The sequence below is a fragment of the Musa acuminata genome, chromosome BXJ1-10 (assembly GCF_036884655.1).
Source record: "Musa acuminata AAA Group cultivar baxijiao chromosome BXJ1-10, Cavendish_Baxijiao_AAA, whole genome shotgun sequence".
NCBI classification, from domain to species: domain Eukaryota; kingdom Viridiplantae; phylum Streptophyta; class Magnoliopsida; order Zingiberales; family Musaceae; genus Musa; species Musa acuminata.
The window spans coordinates 21,431,272-21,452,521 of record NC_088336.1 but is presented as its reverse complement, the minus strand read 5'-3'; the positions used below and the strand labels follow the sequence as shown (position 1 = coordinate 21,452,521).

Below are 21,250 nucleotides of genomic sequence, written 5' to 3'. Positions count from 1 at the left end.
TGAATAAATTGAAGATAGATATTATGACTTGAGTAGTTGCGAGTAGAATGACAACATCAATTTAGACTTGAGGAAGCAGAGACTTAAAGCTTGTCATTGGGCTCCTAAGGCTCTCAACTTACATTCCACAACCAGTGAGACACCTTCTTAAGGCTTAAATCTCACTTAGCATAGATAGATTTCATGTGAAGGAAATTAAGTGAATCCGGATTATGTTTTTCTTGAAAAGTATATCGGACCTCTTTACATAGAGATCCTAACCTTGCAACCATTTGGACTAATTAAGAGCAATGATCATAACATCAACCACAAAAACCCCCAAAACATATAAATAAAAAACTAACCACAAAAAACGATAGAACAGAAACCATAACCACTAATTTCCTGATTAGTTGCGACTAGAATGACGCTTTTATTTTAGATTTGAGGAAGTAAATAACCCCAAGCTTCAAATTGGGCTCTTATGAAGCTTGAATTGAGGTTAGAGTTGTTGTACTCTCAATGCATAGCATGAGTGGAGGGAAAAGGAAGTAGGTATTTAGGCAATCAAAAACCATCTTTCCATTTCCTTCATTCCCCTATACTTTGGTAAAGGACAATAGGCATTCTCAGATATGAGTTTGAAACTGTATCAGCTGGAAGTAATTCCAGAGAAATCATTTCAAATAGGCAGACATTGCTACAACAGTATGACAATGAAAATTCTAAATTCGGCATCAGACATGACTCACCTTGTGTCAAATAGTTTTATGAAGCTTAGACACAGTCCAGAGTTATATCGTAGTAATTGAATTCCATACATCTGCTTTGTGGGCTCAGAAAGATCACCCAGAGATGCATATTGGATAGGATCAGAGATGAACAATTGTTGGATAATGATATAACCAATTACATCCAATTTGATTGATATCTATTATCTACTCTCCACCTGCACTCCGTCTAATAATCCGATGCTTCAATCTTCCTGAAGAGGCACAATTGTTTAGAAGAACCAAGGTAATTGCTGTTCAGATTTATTGGAGGAGAACGACAGTCGATGAGAAAATCGATGATTTATTAACATCAGTATCTCTAAAAGAGATAAAAAGAAGCAACTCATATCCTAAATAATGATCAGCGAGGAATACAAATATTAAAAAGGAAAACAAATTATAATGAAGAAAGAAAGCATACGGTTAAACATACTGACTGTCAGATGTAAGTTTGAACAAAGATGAACACACTATCGATGAAATTATCTTACAACTGACTCAAACAAAGATCTTAAGATGCCCTTTTTATGAGGCCTATATACTAAGCAAAGTGACTTCTACGTGTTTATGCACATACTAACATGAGGTTTGGCAAGGTTTATTAGTTCTTATATCATTATGCTACGCAATTAAAGTTTGTCCATGATTATCAATCTGAGACCCAATCTATATTTGATCCAAAATAATGCTTCGTATTGAAGTCCTGAAAAAATAGATGTCATGTAAGCAAAGATATGTGCGATCCTTTCCAAGCACAGAGTGGCAGGAAGCTTGACCAGTGGGTTGTTCTCATCTGCTGTCTGATTCAAAATCAATAGTTTGAGATTAAGAAACAAAGCCAAGGTCATTTTCTTATATTTTCAGACAAGAGTTGGATGGCTAAGAGACAGAATCATGCATCACCAGAATAAGATAAATACACAAGCAAAACACCACCGAAGTCGTCTGTAGTCTTCCTGGTTTCATAGTTACTCATTGAAAAAACATGTATTTGCCTCAAAGTTAATGCTTTTCAATCTAACTTACTTTACATGCAATAGATTACCTAAAGACAATAGATTAGTACTCATGGGACTTGAACTGACAATACAAGAATACAAAGAGGAGTGAACTTAACACAGAAACAGTGAACTATCAGTTTCACAATTTCATTATACAATATACACAATCAACAAGCAACAGCAAACATCATGCAGCAAATGGAAGGAGCCAAGATCTTAAGATGTCAGAAAGACAAATATTGAGCAATAAAAGGACAGCAACCAGTGTAATGTTTTCTTTGCAGCCAGCGTGATAACCTACCCTGACTGTGTTGGAATAATGGAAACAGCTACTCTGCTTCCAACGGGAAGGCAGCCTATATTAACCCTTCCCAGACCCTACATTTACAGAAACTTTGTGCACTGAAACACCTAGCAGAGTCAGATCAATCATTTTCCAAAACAGTTATTGAAGTATTGAGACAACGAAAGAGAATTCCCAAGTTACCAACTCATTTTATTATCCTAAAGGTGCCATGTGAAAACCTATAATAGTTTATCAACATAAATTTTTACAATAATAATAACCTGAATCTTAGTCAATTATGCAGTAGTGAAATATCTTGATCCTCGTGAAGACACCAGTGCCAATATTGAAAATGGAAATAGGAGGAAGGAGACTCAACCCTGAAAAAGAGAACATCATGTTTTTTCAATAAGAACAGTGCTAAGAAAGTTATAGAACAATCTATAACTCTGTGATATATGGGCAAACCAATCCATTTTTTCCATCCTTCTAAGGAACAAGACAACCAATGATCTTCTTTATCAATAGGTGAAAATTTTAATAAACTAGAAGGAATACATTGCATGACGATTCTCTGACTGATGAACAAAGCGCCAAATAGAATTATGCTAGTGCAGAATGCTTGAACATAAGATTACAACAGGAACATAAAAAAAGGATGGTCCAATGCAACAGACACATACACTAGCAGTAAATTCAACAACCACTTAGCAATAATCCTACCATGGGGAGAACAAATCAATTTTCAACCGAGTGCTGCAGAACATAAACAAGTCACAAAGAACAAGAACTCACTATACACTTTTCACCGTTGTGGTTGCCTTCTTGCCAAGGCAGGACTTTTCTTTGGTATGTAAACCTTGTAACTTACCTATTAAAGAAAACAGGTGTATGCAATTCAGATGTAAAGGTGTTTTACACTTCTTTTTGCACTTAAGGAATTAAGACCGAATACAAGAAGCTCATAACCTACCTGCACTAGTTCTCCATCATGCATCCTAGAGAATGTCTTTTGTTGAAACTGAGACCCTTTATCTTCATCCTTGTTTTCATTTTCACTTTCAATTCTTTGATCGGCAGGTAATGCTGAAGTTGGTTGTCCAACAGACTGATTTACTGCAGCATCACATACAGTGCTACTTTCAGGTTCAGCAGCTGCACTCTTCTCTTGCCTGTCTTTTATTAGTGAGGAATGCTGCAAAGACATTTTGTTAGACGGCTCTTCTATCCAGTTTAATTGGTTTGGATCACTTTGGCCTTTGTTGGAGTTATCTGGGTCTTGTTCATTTTCTTTTCTAGAGCTTCCACTGGAACTTTGACGTCTAATCACATGGCTTGAAGTATCTTTCTCAGCGGGAATATTCACAACAGATCTAACTCTGGGTTCAGCTCGCCGGACTTCACCTTGAACACCTCCTTGGCATTCATGGGAAACAGCGAACTTTCCATCTGAAGATTTGAAGGCATCTTGTGCCTCAGCAACTTTAATGGGGTCCTTGCCACAATGAGGTTGGCTGGAGTCATCTTCCTGACAACCAGTAGACCTCGTGTTTGCAGAAAGGCTTCGTCGGAACTTTGCAAAATTATCCAATGCCCTTTGTCTTAATTGTGATTCTAACTCGACAGCCTCCGGACCCCCAGAGTTGTCTTTCTTCTTCCTAGTAAAATCATCACCACCACCATCAGCATTCTCAATTGTTTGCTCACCACTTATACTCAGCACCATTTCACTGTCCTTTGCATTCCCATTCTTTGCTAAAGCCTCATCATTCTTTGCATTCCTCTGAGGAGAATCTTGATGTGTGTCCGACTTCCTGCCCCCATCATACCTATCGAAATCATCGTAACTTTGGATAATTCTGTCTCCCTGCTCATCCTTTCCATGAAATCCTCCTTCGACCACCTCTCTGTCCTCTGCCATAGCCAGTATCGATCTGAGCTGCCGCCTCGGCTGTTCAATCTCCCGATACTTCTCCTCGCTACAACTTCGGCTTCGGCAAGCGCTTCCACCGGTCCGGCCGCTACTCCGACTCCCTCCACAAGTAGAGCAACTCCGAGACCGATACCTACTCCCACGCCGATCGAAGCTTGTCGTCCTCCTCCGCCGACCTCTCCCCCTCTCCGCATCCCCATCCCTCCCTCTCCCTCTAGACCGACTTCTCGCCCTCTGCTTCGCTCTCGGAGGCGGGCTCCTCGAGACGCTACTGCCGGAGGAGCTGCTCCGGCCGCGGCAGGTGGAGCAACTCCGGCCCGACGAGCCGCTCGACGCGCTGACGCTGCGGTTGCGCGACTTGCGCGACCTCTCCTTTTCCTTCTCCTTCTTCTTACTCTTCTTCTTCCTCTTCTTCCTGTCGTCGTTCTTGGGCTCCCTTTTCCTCTTCTCAAGCCTCTTCGCTCGTTTCCTTCGGGAGCGAGGGCTGCCGTCGTCGGAATCGGAAGACGAGCAGGAGGAGTGGCGGAGGCGACGGCGCTTGTTGGATTTCATCTTCTTCTTCTTCTTCTTTCTCCTCTCCTGATCAATTACATCGGTTAGTCACGAAATCGAACCCCAGAACGAGAGAGAGGAGTAAACAAATTGGAACAAGAAATTAGAAATTGATGGCGGGATGAAATGGGGAAAGAAGACCTCATCGTCGGAGTTCTTCTTGGAAAGCCTCGGTCCGACGGCGGCGGCGTCCTTCATCGGGCGGAACTGCTAAGGGAGATCGAACGCCAAGCCGAGAGAGAGAGAGAGGGATAAAAAGGGAACCCAAAGTGGCCTATGAGGGGTGCGGGGGACTCAGTCGGTTACCCAAAACGGTCCGATTCATAGTGGACAGTTGTGATCGTCGTAAAGATCGATGGCATTTTCGATATAGAAGGCAACATCAATGGTGAAGTTGTCATCTTTTTTCTATTGATGAGATATAAGTTGCAACTGGAAATTAGAATATTACATAAAGCTCGGAGGGTAATGTGAATGGATGATGTGATGTGGAAAAGTGTTTTCCACATATGTGCGAATTCTAAAAAAAAACAGGTTTTTGCTTTTTATTTCCACATACCATTTTTTATTTTTTTTTTCTTTTTTAAAAAAATAGATTAATGCCAAAACGAATACATAATTGGCTGATCAATTAGTCGCATTGGTATTTTCCTTAAATGCTCCTATTTTACAAATCTCAATAATATATTTCCCTTTTTTTGTTTTTCCTTCCCTCTCTTTACCACCAATTCTTTCTTGCGCCGATTCAATGGGATAAGAACCGATCCAATAGACTAAACTGAATAATATAAATAAAAGTCAATTATTATAATATAAGATAAAAAAATGAGAGTGAGATTAAGATTTATAAATTTTAAAATAATAAATTATAAAAAAATTATTATAAATTTGTAAATTTATGTTGATACATTTTTTAAATTTTTATATATGTAATAGTTTATGTTAAATTTGAATATTTTTTAGAAAATATATATTTTTTAAGTTATATAAGTAAAAATTTTAGAAAAATGGTTTGTATTACATGTTGATCACAGGACATGTAATCTATGCTTGTGTTGCAAAACCTGGATGGTTAGGATGCAAGCGGGTGGGCCAATCAGAACCGTTCAATTTTTCAGTGCAAAGTGGACATACGTACATGGAGATACATACATACGTGCATTACATATTGTATGATCCTGCGTGGTGTCGTACGGGTGCGGAATCCGTTGGCCGTCCGTTTTACTGACGGTCGACATCAGCCCCGTGCACTTACGTTCCCGCCTCCACGTAACCAAATCTACGGCAGTAATTGCGCCACGCCTCGACGCAGGAGACATCCGCCCGTGACACCGAAGACCGGGGTCACGTAGCTGACATGCGTCACGTTTTTAGTGCGTCTGTATGATTCCGGACGACTGTTGGTCGAATTGACCGGTTCAGCGGCGGTTCGCACCGGGCGAACCCCTCGACGCAGCCAAACTCCATGATCCGGATTTCTCGCCGCGGACCCGGTCGATGCCGACACAACGGTGGGCCCTGCGACATCAACCGCACATCCCCCGACCCACACCGTTTCAGAAAGATATGCTACCCCACGTCCAAGTCTTACCCGTGTCTCTTACGTGCTATGAATCGAGCCGGACCGCACTGGTTAGTGACCCAAATGGGTGTGCTGGTGTCCACGTTTCACGTATCTTAACGCCCTTCCAGGTTAGCGCCGTTATAGCGGAAATAGCAGAAGCTGCCGCGATGGGGGTGTCCAGACTGCCGCGTGCCACGTACACAGCTCATGAATTGGTTGTGATTTCGGCCTGTAAAGGCGCAGCAAACAAAATGACCTGCAGACTACGATGTGTGGGACCCTTGGAAGTAGTATCACAGGGTGAACGTCGGGGGTGGGAAAAAGATGTGAGAGGACGTAGGCTGATCCCGATCGGGACGCGGGCGGCGAGGTCAGACAGTCAAAGCGCTCGTGGACTGGACCCAATCACACTTTAGTTTGCGATCCCTGCCGTCCATTCGTCACCACGTCTCGTATATAACGCCCGCAACGCTAAGCGGAGGTACAGAAGAAACGGAAAACGTACGAGGGCGCGAGGAGACGCGAAGAGCCGTAATAAAGCCAGACTTGGGGTTCGTCCCCATGGCGCCGAGAGGGAAGGCCACCACCGTTGGCGATGGAGAAGGGAAGGAGGCGCATTTCCGGGGTGTGAGGAAGAGGCCGTGGGGACGGTACGCGGCGGAGATACGCGACCCCAACAAGAAGAGCCGCATCTGGCTCGGGACCTTCGGCACCGCAGAAGAGGCCGCGAGGGCCTACGACGCCGCCGCCCGCGAGTTCCGTGGACCCAAGGCCAAGACCAACTTCCCCCACGCTGACGCCTGCAACGGCCCGCGCGGCGCCGACGGAGGAGTGGGCACCGGCAGCTCGAGTAGCCAGAACAGCACCGTGGAGAACTCCGGGCCGGAGGAGGCAGCGGCAGCGATGCCCTCGCTTCCCGCTCCGCTCCCTCCCTCGCCCGATATCAACCTCGTCTACAGGGGCCAGAGCGGGGCCCGCTTCACCTTCCAGCCGTACTCTCCGGTCATACAGGCGGCGCAACCATTCTTCTTCCTCAACACGGTCGCCAGATCCGAAAATTTTCCTACCTCCGACGCTTCGATGACGGCGTATCACCGGCAACTGCCGCTTTGTCAGCCTACGATCATCGCTTGCTGGCATCCGCCGCCCGACGTCACCGTCGCCGCCGTCACCGCCACGCAGAGCGACTCCGACTCTTCCTCCGTCGTAGATCACCACCCGGACCATCGTTCTCCTCCGTCACCGTCGGCGTCGCCTAAGTCGTTTGCTCTCCATCTGGATCTCAACCTTCCTCCGCCCCTGGACACAGCATAACCCCCACGACTGCGACCGCTCGATCGTCGCAGGGGATCGTTGCAGGGGCTCATCCAGTCTTGTGATCTCAACAAACTCCCATTTCCCTTTTTGTAAATAATTAACTTGTTTTCTTCCACCGCTAAGAAAAACAAGGAGCCGTCCATCTCCGAGATCAGGACACAAATCTCTAATATAATTGGTGTTTCCTGTCGTCAATGAAACGCGTTTGCCCGTGCGTTAGCCGGCACGTCCGTGTCATGCTCGGTTCCTTCGCTTCGTTGCTTTAAGCAGAGTGCTACGTGTGATTAGTGGGCCTTTGACCGTCCATCCGGAGGAACGGTTGGTATGCTGAAGCGATTTGTCGTCACGCAGGAATGTGTCAGCGGAAGTGTCGCGCACGTGAAGGGGCCGGCGGCATCGGGGCCGCAGCTTAATGCGGGGCCCATATCCCGACGGAGAAAACAGTGGGGGTACGTTTGCGGGTTTGGTTTGGTCGCGTAAGAATATCTTTATTCGTAACTAGTGCGGAGGGCCCAGTGGATGGTCGAAGGCGAGTGGTGGGTTCAGGAGACGGTCCAGCATATAAAGAAAAGCTATCTGAAACGTGGCGGCTTGCCACTGTAGCAGGACAGCACGGTCCGACCGTCCTTTTATTATTAACATATCTAAAAGCCAGGAGCACCGGGGATGGAGGTCCAGAGCAACTGCAGCTCCAACTCGCCACTCTCCACATTTCTGAGCCTGAGGATGACGTCCTGCACAACCCTGCCATCTTTCCAGGCAATGGGACTCTCATCAGCAAAGCAGTTCTTCCTGTTGGGCTTCACGTTGGTGATGATGGTGCCATCGGGGAGGTCGGACAGGTTCATCTTCACTGCCTCCACAAACGCCTGGATATCGATCTCGGCGTCGCCCATCTTGTCGTCGGGGGTGAACGTGTCCTTGTCGTAAACCTTCTGCAAAAGGTTCGTGGAAATCAATCAGAAACACCACATAAGTCCTCTCAAGTTTCGTTCTCTCAGTTCGACTTTGTTTCGTGCAATGGAAGACCGGAGAATTCATCTTCTCATCGGTACCTTCTGCACTACGGTAGTCCGAAACAATTCGTAGAGAGAACATGAAAGAGGAAATTATCCAAATCTTCTGATGAATTTACGTAGAAGGATAGTAAGATTGTAAGCAGAAACAGATAGATACATACAATCGTAATTGGTTGAATGGGTTCTGAGACAGAAAGAGTCAGGTCTTCATTCCAAACTGGATTGACATTGTGCTTCTTAACGCTCGTCTTCAGTTTCTGACCAACAAAAGGATAGGTAAGAAACAGATGAATCATCATCTCTACTAAATGAAATGTTTATGCAGCTAAAACAAGATTAATATGTAGAATTGCTGAGTAGAACTGCCACTGAAAAAACCCGTTGAGAAACAATATATCAAGCAGGTTTCGATCATCTCAGACATCTTCCATAATATACAATATATGAGATGAAGAACCAATAGAACAAATCACAACAAAATCATTTCGATCATCTCAGCATCAAATAGAACCAAGATAGCCATTGTTTTTATCAGATCCATGCGTAATCTATATCCAGAAGAAAAATCTAAACAAATCACAACAAAAGCATTGCGATTGCTGTTGTGGGAAAATAATCCCCAATCTGCCTCAAAAGTGGAAGAAAAGAAGAAAAATCTGTGTCTGGAAAATACAGATCTGGAAATCGCTCCCATTAAACTCGTTCAAAAGCAGGAGGTAATTAAATACGTTGGATGAATCATGATAATGTGATGCGAAAACCAATCAAGACTCTGAACGCGCAAGGAGAAATCCAGAATATAAGGATCTCTGAGACGAAAAGGATGAGAGGAGATGCGATATGACCTGATGGCCCATGCGGATGACGACGTAGGGGTCGCTGCCCGTGGCGTCACGGTAGGCCAAGTTAACACCCCTCAATACCTTCACCTTGAGCAGCCCCAACAGATTCTCCATTCTCTCTCTCTCTCTCTCTGGTTGTCGATCTTCTCTCTTCCAAGAACAAGGATGAGAAGAGGAAGAAAGACAAGATGGAAAGAGGAAGCGAGGGAGGGGTGTCAGTTATGACCGACGAAGGAGACGAGCCCGGGGAGATTATAAGGGCAGCGAAGAGTTGACGTGGCTTCGCGGGGCCCCGTATCGGGAGGACCCACTCAATATCCGGATGGACCCAGTCAAACAGATGTGAGCCATTCCATTCGGCCACCGGCATTTCGGGCACTATAATTTCTTTCCTTTTTTCTTTATTTTTGTCATTTATGAGAAGGCATCGTATTGATTGTTGCATGTATATGATTCATGTACTGAATTGCATTTTTGTCATCTACGAAGATGTATTGCCCGTATAGTAATCATTTTAATTTTTTAATATTTTTTATTATTTTATTTTCAAAGGTAAATGATGATGAATACGGGATAGAGTTTTACGATAAACTATCGTAGTCTTTACCAACTAAACACACATATCAAAATATGTCTATTAATTGATAATACACATAATGAGTTTAAATTCAAATTGACAATAATAATACTTTTAAAAAAATAAAAATATAATATTAAAGACATGATTTGGTACACCATTGCACCTTCCAAAATAGTAAAAATTATTTTTCTAGTTTTCTAAAAGTATTTTAGGTATTTAAAATTTTATTTTATTTTTAAATTCAATCGAAGTCATGATTTGTAATAGTAAAGCTATTTGCAAGAAATTTAAATGTTTAGAAGTATATATATATATGGGTAAAATCTAAATCCATGGAAGGATATATATATATATATATATATATATATATCCTCAAGGATGGATATATAAAGCCTCAAAAGAAAAAGAAAAAGAAGGAGAAAGAGAGAAGATAGGAATCAAATGACTTTAGCTTAATTGCAACGTGTAAAGTGATACGCAACAGGCAAGTTGGTAATCTGATCACTTTCCCTTTCCTTTTAACCCTCATCTTTCTTCCCTAATCCTTGGCATTGTCGATGCAGAGGTAAGCAGTTCTTCTTCTCCATGCTATCTTATCATTGAGTACGCTTGTTGTCACTCTAAGCTTCTGTTTTCATCACGTAGCTCTCACACAATGCAACTGAGCACCAAACTAGTTGGATTCATCTTGCTTGTTCTGAACTTTATTTAGGTCAGTACTCTGAGATTGCTGGCACAGACTTGATTACATCTCCCTTTTCTTTAGTGTGTGTGTGTGTGTGTGGAGTATGCTTAGGAACACAATGTTGTGCCCTTCAGGTGTATGTCATTTTGTCTCTGTGATTGATGCTGGCTATCCTTGCATTAGCTTTACTAATAATACCCTAGGTTTCCTGCCAAAACTTGTATTGTAGAAGATGAGCTCAAGCTGATGAGCAAGAAACACAGAGAGATTCCAATGTTCATGAATTCTCAAACCATGGCAGAAACCCTGCTCATGTCTGGAAGTAGAAATGCTGGAGTGCACTATGATTGGGTGATTTTGAGCTCAGTATACAATTGCCTCCAACTTAATCCACCAGTCAGCCAAGCTTTCATATAGACTTTACTGGACAGATAGGTATATGCAGCAATACATATATCTATGTAATAAAAGTTCTGGAGTAGCAATCAGGCAATAGAAGTTCAGTAGAATTTACATACATGAAACTAAAAGAAGATCAAATATTACATATCTCAAATATTATGCATGTCAGAAGGTTTCGGATTATGATTTTTCATTTACTGAAGCTTTTTTATTCCTTTTATATATTGCTTTCAGGAGCCTATGTAGGTGGGTTTTGAGGATTTATATGAAATCACTACTGATCTGTTTTTATAGGTGCTGTATAGTTTGTGAATGTATGCAACCCTTCAGATCTCTCAGCAATTTCATTTCAGCTAAAATCAGACTTTGTTACACCATAGTGCATTGGTTCTCATGCCATATGATTCATTGGAGGATATATATTTCCACCAGTCAAAAGTACATGTTTTGGCCTAAATTTGTGGTATTTTTAGGACATGGAATAGTCATAAATGTATCTAACTCATGACAATGTACTCATCATCTATTGTTGAGAAGTGACACAGCATGCCCTGTTCTCTTTCTTTCTGAAGGAAAAGCCACAAAGATCAAAGCCACACAAACCAAGAAATAATACCATTTGAATTATTCATCTGAAACTGGAATTCAAGCACACAAAAAAAAAAAGTCTGTAACATGCAACTCTCTGTGTGGCTGCAGTTGATCCGGAAGCTGGAAAACCTCATCCAGTGAATCTTGATCGAGCAAAAATGGTGACTATTCAATCTTTACTTGTGCTTGGAATGGGTTTTTCTTTGATTTGAGGTGACAAATAGTGCTTACCTGCATTCTTTCTATGGTTTCGAAGAATGAATCCCAAACAGGGGAAGTCTTCATCAAGATTGGACCTCACGGAATTGCGAACGGCGATGAATGGGATGATGGGTGCCTTGATGGAGTAAGAGAGATCTTCATATGGCATGACTCAACAGCATGTTCACTTCAGTTTGTGTATGATTCTGCTGGACAACCGGTGTTGTCGGACAGGCATGGAGCTGAAGATGGAGTTAATTTTGACACGGTAAGACATCTAAATAAATCTCATCCTTATTATTATTATTATATTTTTTTTTTTATCATGTCTGAAGTATTATGTGAGTAAAAGATTATTTCTAGTTAGTTAAAAGATTTCTGGATGAATTCTCCGAAAAGCTCCTTATTTTAGATTTTTTTTTTCCCGATTGGTTTTACGTTTCTAAAAACACATTGTAACCCTATTAAAAAACAAAAATGTTTTAAGCGATATAAAAATATATATATATTTTTGTATGTACTTATTGGATTTTGAGTTAGTCACAATGCATTTATAGATATGCTAAAAATACTCCTTCCCTATTCAAAAATATTGTAAATGAGAAAAATGTGGGCACCGACCGCAGAACGAAGAAAAACAAAAAGAAGATCAAAATGATGAATTTTTTGAAAATATTATAAGGTTTTGTGGATCACTTTTATCTTTCATTGCTGATTCACTAGTCAATGCTGTGTTACCGGAAACATTTTACCCAAAGTTACTTTATGCGTCAAATTGGACTTCTTATTGTTACATCATATCTTTGAGGACGAAAAATTGAATTAAATGGGACTATAATTCTTGGTAACCACTTTTCTAGTAAAGACAGTCAGTACTAACATGAGGAATATTAGGAAGGAATCCTTTCTGCTCAAAATAGTTGATGTCATGGAAATGTGTTAAGAGAACTTACTATACATATCGTAATAAAAAACGCCAAACAATTATTATTTGTAATAATAGAAGAGAGAGAGAGAGAGAGAGAGAGAGAGAGAGAGAGTTACTTTGTTGTTGTCATTACTTTTACCTGTTTAACATTATAAATATATTTGTGATTTTGGTGTAATTAAATGCTATTTTATCTCAATTTTAACATGCAGGGATAATTTTGGTCAAATTTGGTCTGTGCAGATTGAACTGGAATACCCTTCGGAGTATCTGACAGGCCTACGCGGTCAGACTCGGAGATTCCATGGATTTTTTACTTCCCTCGTGTTCTTCAGCAACAAAAGAAGTTTTGGGCCCTTTGGATACTGGGATGATGACAGAGAAGCTGACTTCCAATGGAAGGTGATGGGCAACAAAATTTGTGGGTTTTTTGGGCGAGCTCAACCCTCTTCCCTCACTGCTGTGGGCATTCATCTCAGAGCCCTGCCCAAAACTCCATGAACGAATGAAGCTGATGAGATCTGTAGGAGTTGGTGTGAAGACCATCAGTGCGACAGCTTCACTTCGTGTCAGTGTCGTCTCACACTCGTGTGCCTGACTACATGGTGTTCTGTTCTTTCAACTCAGTTTGCTGGTGTTCAATCAAGCTCAGAATCTTTATCATAAACTATTAAAAGCTTTTACTAAATAAGTTACTGGATACCTTTGACATGTATGTCAACCCACCGTATCTCCATGAGTGGTGAGCAGCATCGCGAACCAAAGACAGCTCCAGAGACAAAAGGGCGACAGCCATGATGGTAAGACCAGAAGTGAATCCTCTCACTGTGGACAAGAGAGCACACGATTAGTTGGTGGAAAGCAACATGGCTTCAGCATTCAGCAAGTGAATTTTATTGGGAGAAACATCAATGCCACCTAATGCTGCAATACTGAATCGTATTATCACAAACAACTTCCAAGTCTGGATGCAAAAAGCACAGGCCGTTGGAGCAGTCCCATGATCATGAATTTGAGGGAACTTAATAGCTCCATAAAATACTTGAATTTTGCATAATCATCATCATCATCTGCAAAAGAAATAAAAAAGTTCAAATGAATAAAAGCAAATAACATGTATTTACTGATGATTCCCATAATCATAGTTTATAAACCGACCGACCATATTGGTAGGTACAGACATGTATTTACTGACCCGAGGATGAGTTAGCATACAAGCTGTACAGGTTCGGATCGCATGTACCATCAGGTTCGCTTTTGAAGCCAGCAACCCTCTTTACTCTATTATGAAATATGAGCATTATACGTGACTTAATATGATGCATTATATTATACACCAAAGTGTTGTATCTATATATATATTCTTTGGATTGGTCTCAGATTTTCTGCTACCCCTAAACCAACCAAAATTTTTTGGGCAAATTAGATCTTTGTCCCAAAAGAGTATCTAAAGAGGGTTTAAGAGCAATCATAATGATCCTTTGTTCACTAATTTTATCCCTAGAATATTTTCTTAATTCGATTGATAGTCATACATTTAGAGATGATTAAATTAGAGTGCATGTTAGATGACTAAAACCAAATTATGTTGAAGCCATATGTTCTTATCGATAACCTGAGAAGGACCTACTAATTAGTCATATTAAGAGGAAAAAGATAGTATCAGACTAATTTATCAAATGATAGGCTCAATGGAATAGCAAAACAACAGCTTATAAATATGCTTCATGAGCATTTCCCTATGTGAACTAGGGAATTGCAAGAACTATGAACTAAGATCCTCCCGATCAATATGCTGAATCTGCATTAATTCTGTGTCAAGTTGCAAAATATGTGATTTTAATGAGCATGGCTGATTGATTTGATGAATTTAAGAAAGAAATAAGCATCAACAACCTTTCACACAAAAATGACCCAGAGATTCATAATTGAGTAGAAATAAGGCGAAAAATCTTGGATGGTAAGAAACTTTTGTAAAAACATAAAACAAGAACTTGATTGGCAAAACAAATTATCAGCATCTGCCATAAAAGATTGAAGCATAAGCATACCAGTCTATTTATGCAATCCATTCATTTTAAAAGTAAGAATCTAACAGGCATTACAGATAGAATGAATGACATCCTCAATCATTTATAAGTTCTATTGGGCTGAGCAACAAGCATATCCATAACAAATAATTTGAGTAAATTCCAGAGGTTATTCTAATGTTCTCCAATTCATATGCCATATTTCCTTGCACTTATTTTCCTTAGTTTGTTTCTCGATAATATTCACTTCTGCAAGTGCATTATTCATGCAATTCACAATCTTCGCTTTCAACACACGTACACACTCACTCTTCTTCCATAGCGTGTTGTGTTGCCATCATAGTATTCCACTAGCCTCCGCTAACACCACCTCGTTTCAGATTATCAGTATTCCCAATCCATCTTGCACAAACTTTCTATACTAAATACCCTCAAAGTGAGGGTTCACAAAAAGATCAACATTCTCTTGCGTCGAGTGGTGCTATCGAGAGTTCAATAGTGCCTTCACTATGTCGAGATTATCCTATCATGCTAAATATGCAGATGGCCAATTGGTGAATAAGCTTTCACATCCTTTGGCTTTCAACAAGTGGATATAATTGATGATCTTCCATTGTATGCCATTTTACGATCTCTAATCTTCCGATGGCTTCCACCAATTCCACCTCGCGTCAGATGATCAACATCTTCCGCTCCATCTCCCACAAAAAACCCTTTGTTTCCTCACAAATCCTCGCCTACCATCGTACCCTCGTTCTCCTAAATCCAGTGCCATTAACAAGAATTACCAGTAAATTAGGCTTTCGGATTCCGTTGTGGCAAACACAAACGGCCAAATTCGAGATAATGCAGTAGAGGGAGCAGCGAGGAATGGGACGAACCGAAGTATCTGCGTTCATTGGCGGCCTTGGCCTTGTCCAGCATCTTGTCGAGGTCCCCCTTGAGCTTCTCGTCCCCACTTCACGAGCTGATTGACGAAGACGGCCCCCAACCCCATCCCCAGGACGTGTTCCCACGGATCTACAGCAGATAGAGACCGATTTCACTCGCTAAGATCAAACGGTAGAAAATCCCGACCGACAAGAGGAGGAGGACTAGAGTTGGAGGCGAAGAAGAAGACGGCGTACGTCGCATGTAGTGGAGCTTCCGGAGGGCGTTGGAGTACATCTGCGTGCCAACAAACCTAGCAGGTCTCCCCCCATCGTCGCTGTCGCCGGCATTTCTCGTTCTCGTCGCCTTTGGACGTTAGACTCGATGATCGAGTTCGAGTCGTCCCCTCTTGTAGGGTATCTTTGGGGCTCCTCGTAACGGATTCGAGCACGTAGACGGACCCGAACCGAAACCATAACGTCATTTCACCGATATTTGGACCAAATATTATATTATTTTAAAGCTCACGTATTGACATGACAATCCTTAAAAATAATAATAAAAATATTATTTATTATTTACTATCCTAATATTACCGATTTTATTTTCTTTTTCTTTTTCATGACCCCTTATTATTTCGCTCATCACTCTTTCAATTGATAGAGGAAGAAGAATAAAAAGAAAAAACAATTCCAACTGAAACCTTTCAAGCCATCTGTTGCTGTAAATTAAGAGCATAATTGTGAGACAATTTTCTGGCATTTATAGCCATCATCATCATCTACTTCTGCAGCCATTAATGCTCTTCTTACCCATCATCTAGGAATAAACAATCATTTCATCGTTGCAACTAGGGTTCTTCGTTCCTTGACCTCGATGAAACTAGACCCTCTTTTCTTCTTCACAAAATTTTCATCCATCAATCTTCTCACTCGCTCCACATCGTTCCACTTGCCTCCCAGAGCATACAAATCAGATATGAGAGTATACACTCCACCATCTTCATCAGGCACGGCCATGCTCAAAACCTTCTCTAACCCCTTCTTAGCAATCTCAAAGTTCTTGTGCTTCCTGCAGGCCGCCAAGAAGCAAGTCCAGATGACGATGTTGGGTTCGGCTCTCATGTTCTCGATGATCTTATACGCATCCTCTAACCTCCCGGCCTTGGCGAAAAGATCAACCATGCATCCGTAGTGATGAATCCCAGGCTCGTATCCGAACTCCTCCACCATGCTCACATAATATCTTCGACCCTCCTCTATCAGTCCGGCATGGCAACACGCATTGAGGACCCCCGTAAAGGTGATCTCATTGGGCCGCACACCGGCTTCCCGCATTTTATCGAAGAATGCAACCGCGTCGTTGCCGTGACCGTGCGTAGCCAATCCGCAAATCATCGCAGTCCAGTGCATGACGTTCCTTTCGGGTATTCTCTCGAACACGTGAAACGCGCTCTTTAAGCAACCCGACTTGGCGTACACAGCAATGAGCGACGTCCCGAGTTGCACGTTGATTTCCAGCCCATGCTTCTCGGCGTACGCGTGGATGGACCTCCCCATCAGCCGCAGCGAACCAGTGCTGGAGCCGCCGGAGAGCAATGTCACGAGCATTAGCGGGTCGGGCTTCAGGTCCCCGTCGCTCATCATGTCACGGAAGAGGGCGAGGCCGATGGCGCGTTGGCCTCTCTCCATGTAGGCACCGATCATGGTGGACCAGGTGGCGATGTCCTTCTCGGGCATGGCGTTGAAGAGGGTGCGGGCGGCGGAGAGGTCGTCGCCGCGGGCGAGGCAGGCGAGCATGGTGTTCTCGGTGACGACGTTTCGGTGGGGGATTTCGTCGAACAGGGCACGGGCGCCGACGGGGGAGGAGAGGGCATAGGCGTGGAGGAGGGCGGATGCGACGTATACATGCGAACAGAGGTTGGTCTTGATGAGGTAGGCGTGGAGGTGAGGGAGGAGGGCGGCGAGGGGAGCGTGGAAGCAGGACTTCAACGCGAAGACGGCGGCGTGAGTCTCGAAGGGGTCGTCGTGAAGCCCTTGCCGGCGTCGGACACGGAACTTGAAGAGAAGGAGAGCTTCGCGTGGGGACGAGGCGGTTCGGATAGCGGAAGCGGAGGCAGATGCGGCGGCAGCGGCGGAAGGCCGGTGGAAGACATGGGAGAGAGGGACGTGGGCTAAACGATGGAGTTCCAGGTTTGGCATTTGGCGGGACGGTGGACTTGAACCCGCTCAACGTTATAATCCATTTGGTAAAATTACATATGTATCCCTCCAAAGTTTGACTGTGACCATTAATCAAAATTTTATTTTATATTTTTATATGATTATTATTATTTATTAATTGGATATCTATAAGAGATATAATATTTTCTTACCAAATAATAGATTTATTGGCCAGTTGAGATTTATTAGGATTTCTACTTTTGTTATTACATATTATAATTGTAACTAATATAATTTAATTACATGTTTTATCGAAAGAAAAGAAATTTTAAAGTAATGTAGAGGGCAGAGGCATTTCATCTGCGAACTATGCGTCTTCCCCGTACATGGCAATGGACGTTTATTAGATGTCATACAAGGCACGCATTTTCACAAACAGATGGTAGGGATGAACATTTGCAGGTGATCACTTCCCTCGGAAGCCAGCCATGATCTCCTTTGGGGGGATGAAGCAGTCCACCGAAAGCCCTGCAACATCGAACACCACGTCTTCGATCCTCCAAGCCTCCTCCATCCTGATCCTGCTGCGCCGCGCAGATGCGTCGCCGAAGCGGAGAACCGTGGCGGCGGACCTCCCTTGGTGAGCCACGAGCACTCCGTCAACCTCTCTGTAGTCCTCGATAACGCTTCCGATGGTGGTCTCCCAGTACATGGCGTCGGAGCCCGGGGCTTCGACTCTGGCGAGGTGGGAGTCCTCGATGTAGGTGAGCAGACCGCTCCTCTGGCTGAAGTATCCATGGAGAACGTGCCTGATTACCTCAGCCGGTCCGTCGCATCTCTCGGCGACCGCAGCTCGATCTGCTGATACTTTTAGCACGAAGCAGTTGTCGCCCCTGATGCGCTTCTCACCGACGCACCGGGCTTTGGCGAACATTCTCGCCGTGCTCTTCGGGTCCAACCCCTGTGATCAGTGCAAGAAGCATGACGTGAACAGAGAGTTGGCCGCAAATGTTAGTAGCATTAAAGCAGAGAAGGAAGCAAAGACGCAGTGAGGCTTCTCCTCACCTGAACGAGTCGCCGCAGCGGGCGCTGCGGGCCCCTGTCTGCGTGTGTTCCAAGCCATGGCACGCTCCTCCACACCACCTTGCCGTTGCTACCGGAAACCACCTTGTGGCCGGCCACCACAAGCTCCACCGACCACATCCCCGGCGACTTCTGCCACAGCACGAAGCACCCACGCTCTCCCCCCGTTCTCGGTGGCTCATGGCAGACCATCTTCACGGTCCCAGCTGCGTACATGCTCTTCATGCACTGTTTCAGGCATCCTGTTGCGGCCAAGTATTGCTGAATGATGTAACGAGCAGAGCACGTTTCCTGCCATGGAAGAGAAGAATTCGTCAGCAAACTCTGGTGATGACAGACCTCACGTTGAAGTAGAGAGATGGAGAACAGAACATTACCATGGGACTATCTTTGATACAGAAGATGTGGGTTGGTGCATCAATGGTCACCGGAATGGGAGCCAATGGACACCCCAGCACTCCAAGAATTAGCCTCAGATCCGTCCTCTTCGATGCGCTGCGGGCATGGAAAGGGGTCGAGGAATGAGCCCCCGACATGGCTTTGTCCATGTGCAACCGCAGCCATGTTCTGATCACTTCCCAGTATCTCTCCTTCTTGGCTCCTTCTCCATGTGCTTCAGGGTCAGGGCCTTCCATTAGAGGCCCCAGTGGCTGCACAGAACACACATGGTTCCTTCCTCTGCTTCTTGGACCCATGACACACCTATGATCACAAGAATGATGACAGATGAAGGAGATGCAATGAGTGAAAGAGAGAACCAAGGAGATGGTTGTTGGATCTGGTGTCTCAAATGCTATTAATATAAGAGAGAGAGACAGAAGGGTAGGTTCTTTTGAGCTAGAGACAAAAGGGAGACAGCCTATATGTTCCACTGGCAGGGGAATGAATTCAAAATGGCTGCCTCCCATGTCTTGGGTTTCCTCCTCATTGCCTTTAACTTTATTCCCTACATCCCTTCTGCAAGGCTCTGCAGTCCTTTTCAAAATGCTACTGAGAGACAGTGATCAGCCAGTGGCTCTGCAACACTCACCCATGAGATTGGCAACACATGCTTGTGCCTCCATGTTTCTTTGTAGTCACAAACTGGTTTTCCAAAGGTTCAAATAGGGTGGCTGATAGTTGATGAAAGTGGCAAGGCAAAAGGACCAACAATGTTTCTATGGGAACCAAGAAATGGAATCCAAGGAAGGTTAGCATTCATTGTGGCATGATTTCCCTACTACTCATCAGCTAATCATAGCTTTCCATGGGTTTTATATAGACCAGGCCAAGAACATGGTTATCAATGATGACCTTCCAAGCTAAGTTATGCATCTGATGTTAAACAGCATCTGTCACTGATGGGGCTCTTCCAGATTCACACTGAAAACTTTCTGTGGAAGATGGAGATCAAACTAAGCATGCTGAATTATTACAATAAGCTCACTCTTCTGATAGGAACTAAAGTGATTGATATCAGTTTCCTAGAAAGATTGATCACTACCAAAACAACAATTTCAGAGCATGTGCTTGGCATCAAAAGCAGCATCAGCCAACCTGAAACATTTGATTGTCCAACTTGGGACAATTTATCATTCTTTGTCTGCATTCCTTGTTCTTGGTAGCAGAGAACAACAACTTGGGATAATCTCATCCTTATCAGCACAACCATATAATTCAGGAATCATATGATTCTTCAGAGTGGACTACAGGCTCATCAGATTTTTCCCAGACTTTTAAATCATGCAGCAATCCAAAAGTCCTCCTGTTTGCAGACTGTTGGGATTTGAGCATGACAGATTCCTTGAAGATGACCTTCCAATCTGAGATGAAGCCGAGAATCCAGAGAGCACCACACTCTGTTGTTTTGGGCTGTACCAGAGATGAAGCTGCTGCTACTGTTGCTGCATCATCAGGAATAGGTATGAAGACTATTTTACAGCACAGATCAGTAGTGGGAAATAAAGCTTCTTAAGCAGTCCTGCAAAATAAACAAAGAAGGAAGAATATTCCATGAATAAACAGTAGTATTTTTTATAATGCATTATGCACCTCCACTAGATTATTATCATTATTTTCCTTCTTTCTCACAAAAGATATGTAGATCATAGACTAGATTTGAAAGAAAAAGAGGAAACTGGACCCTGCCACTACTAACATCTCTTTCTGATGGAAGCATGAGGGATACAACAACAAAGAAGGAAGAATAAAAACAATGGAGGATAAGACAATAAGTAGGAATCTTGAGAACAACCAAACTTGCATGGGTGGGTAAGGTCAACATCTTTGCCTATTGTTGTTACTCTTGTGGTCACTCAAAATGAGTGAGATTGATTCATATCAGTGAGCCAAGTTCATATTCCACCTCTATGTCTTTGGCACACCATTTTGGAAGAAGAACCATGTGTTTCTGAAATGATTGAACTATCTATGTAGGCTTAAATGCTCTCCAACATTTTTATGAGATGCACAG

General features: G+C 43.2%; 6 protein-coding genes and 1 pseudogene across 11 annotated transcripts; 2 read left to right on the top strand and 5 right to left on the bottom strand.

Moving 5' to 3' along the window:
- Positions 1 to 690: 690 nt before the first annotated feature.
- On the bottom strand, positions 691 to 4,823 carry LOC135595461 (uncharacterized). Of its 5 annotated transcripts, XR_010480379.1 has the most exons (5): positions 4,666 to 4,823; positions 3,013 to 4,551; positions 2,835 to 2,910; positions 2,321 to 2,419; positions 691 to 964 (listed from the first exon to the last, which is right to left on the bottom strand). XR_010480379.1 is itself a non-coding variant. In XM_065086395.1 (4 exons), the coding sequence occupies exons 1-3, from the start codon at positions 4,720 to 4,722 to the stop codon at positions 2,845 to 2,847; spliced, it is 1,662 nt and encodes a 553-aa protein (XP_064942467.1). In that variant the 5' UTR covers positions 4,723 to 4,823; the 3' UTR covers positions 691 to 1,003; positions 2,835 to 2,844. The 5 variants fall into 5 exon arrangements, 4 of the variants coding, with proteins under 4 accessions (XP_064942467.1, XP_064942465.1, XP_064942466.1 ...); XM_065086395.1 differs by lacking the exon at positions 2,321 to 2,419 and having other exon boundaries at positions 691 to 1,003; XM_065086393.1 differs by lacking the exon at positions 2,321 to 2,419.
- A 1,741-nt stretch (positions 4,824 to 6,564) lies between these two features.
- Positions 6,565 to 7,559, top strand: LOC135595460 (ethylene-responsive transcription factor 4-like). Its single transcript, XM_065086389.1, has one exon. The coding sequence runs from the start codon at positions 6,650 to 6,652 to the stop codon at positions 7,400 to 7,402; it is 753 nt and encodes a 250-aa protein (XP_064942461.1). The 5' UTR covers positions 6,565 to 6,649; the 3' UTR covers positions 7,403 to 7,559.
- A 406-nt stretch (positions 7,560 to 7,965) lies between these two features.
- On the bottom strand, positions 7,966 to 9,507 carry LOC104000332 (protein C2-DOMAIN ABA-RELATED 5). Of its 2 annotated transcripts, none has more exons than XM_009422344.3 (3): positions 9,270 to 9,507; positions 8,586 to 8,681; positions 7,966 to 8,340 (listed from the first exon to the last, which is right to left on the bottom strand). In XM_009422344.3, the coding sequence occupies exons 1-3, from the start codon at positions 9,378 to 9,380 to the stop codon at positions 8,050 to 8,052; spliced, it is 498 nt and encodes a 165-aa protein (XP_009420619.2). In that variant the 5' UTR covers positions 9,381 to 9,507; the 3' UTR covers positions 7,966 to 8,049. The 2 variants fall into 2 exon arrangements, with proteins under 2 accessions (XP_009420619.2, XP_064942462.1); XM_065086390.1 differs by lacking the exon at positions 9,270 to 9,507 and adding an exon at positions 9,098 to 9,180.
- An 844-nt stretch (positions 9,508 to 10,351) lies between these two features.
- On the top strand, positions 10,352 to 13,320 carry LOC135582543 (jacalin-related lectin 19-like). The gene is made up of 5 exons (XM_065086388.1): positions 10,352 to 10,411; positions 10,492 to 10,558; positions 11,633 to 11,685; positions 11,781 to 11,993; positions 12,897 to 13,320. Exons 3-5 carry the CDS (start codon positions 11,683 to 11,685, stop codon positions 13,152 to 13,154), a joined length of 474 nt encoding a protein of 157 aa, XP_064942460.1. The 5' UTR covers positions 10,352 to 10,411; positions 10,492 to 10,558; positions 11,633 to 11,682; the 3' UTR covers positions 13,155 to 13,320.
- Positions 13,321 to 13,598: 278 nt separating this feature from the next.
- On the bottom strand, positions 13,599 to 15,903 carry LOC135594759 (uncharacterized; annotated as a pseudogene).
- A 340-nt stretch (positions 15,904 to 16,243) lies between these two features.
- On the bottom strand, positions 16,244 to 17,820 carry LOC135594977 (pentatricopeptide repeat-containing protein ELI1, chloroplastic-like). The gene has a single exon (XM_065085476.1). The coding sequence runs from the start codon at positions 17,752 to 17,754 to the stop codon at positions 16,387 to 16,389; it is 1,368 nt and encodes a 455-aa protein (XP_064941548.1). The 5' UTR covers positions 17,755 to 17,820; the 3' UTR covers positions 16,244 to 16,386.
- A 278-nt stretch (positions 17,821 to 18,098) lies between these two features.
- Positions 18,099 to 19,902, bottom strand: LOC135595459 (uncharacterized). The gene is made up of 3 exons (XM_065086387.1): positions 19,176 to 19,902; positions 18,781 to 19,089; positions 18,099 to 18,676 (listed from the first exon to the last, which is right to left on the bottom strand). Exons 1-3 carry the CDS (start codon positions 19,704 to 19,706, stop codon positions 18,182 to 18,184), a joined length of 1,335 nt encoding a protein of 444 aa, XP_064942459.1. The 5' UTR covers positions 19,707 to 19,902; the 3' UTR covers positions 18,099 to 18,181.
- Positions 19,903 to 21,250: the final 1,348 nt, after the last annotated feature.

What these genes read in the sequence shown, in the direction of transcription:
- LOC135595461 (XM_065086395.1), bottom strand. Translation starts at nt 4,722, where the DNA reads ATGAAGGACGCCGCCGCCGTCGGACCGAGGCTTTCCAAGAAGAACTCC. An exon ending in AGAAGAACTCCGACGATGAG is followed by an intron (nt 4,552 to 4,665) that starts GTCTTCTTTCCC and finishes GTAATTGATCAG; the next exon opens with GAGAGGAGAAAGAAGAAGAA. An exon ending in ATGATGGAGAACTAGTGCAG is followed by an intron (nt 2,911 to 3,012) that starts GTAGGTTATGAG and finishes TTTCTTTAATAG; the next exon opens with GTAAGTTACAAGGTTTACAT.
- LOC135595460 (XM_065086389.1), top strand. Translation starts at nt 6,650, where the DNA reads ATGGCGCCGAGAGGGAAGGCCACCACCGTTGGCGATGGAGAAGGGAAG.
- LOC104000332 (XM_009422344.3), bottom strand. Translation starts at nt 9,380, where the DNA reads ATGGAGAATCTGTTGGGGCTGCTCAAGGTGAAGGTATTGAGGGGTGTT. An exon ending in TCATCCGCATGGGCCATCAG is followed by an intron (nt 8,682 to 9,269) that starts GTCATATCGCAT and finishes TTTGTTGGTCAG; the next exon opens with AAACTGAAGACGAGCGTTAA. An exon ending in CCATTCAACCAATTACGATT is followed by an intron (nt 8,341 to 8,585) that starts GTATGTATCTAT and finishes AACCTTTTGCAG; the next exon opens with AAGGTTTACGACAAGGACAC.
- LOC135582543 (XM_065086388.1), top strand. An exon ending in ATGGAGTTAATTTTGACACG is followed by an intron (nt 11,994 to 12,896) that starts GTAAGACATCTA and finishes TGGTCTGTGCAG; the next exon opens with ATTGAACTGGAATACCCTTC.
- LOC135594977 (XM_065085476.1), bottom strand. Translation starts at nt 17,754, where the DNA reads ATGCCAAACCTGGAACTCCATCGTTTAGCCCACGTCCCTCTCTCCCAT.
- LOC135595459 (XM_065086387.1), bottom strand. Translation starts at nt 19,706, where the DNA reads ATGGGAGGCAGCCATTTTGAATTCATTCCCCTGCCAGTGGAACATATA. An exon ending in GTATCAAAGATAGTCCCATG is followed by an intron (nt 19,090 to 19,175) that starts GTAATGTTCTGT and finishes CTTCCATGGCAG; the next exon opens with GAAACGTGCTCTGCTCGTTA. An exon ending in CGCTGCGGCGACTCGTTCAG is followed by an intron (nt 18,677 to 18,780) that starts GTGAGGAGAAGC and finishes CACTGATCACAG; the next exon opens with GGGTTGGACCCGAAGAGCAC.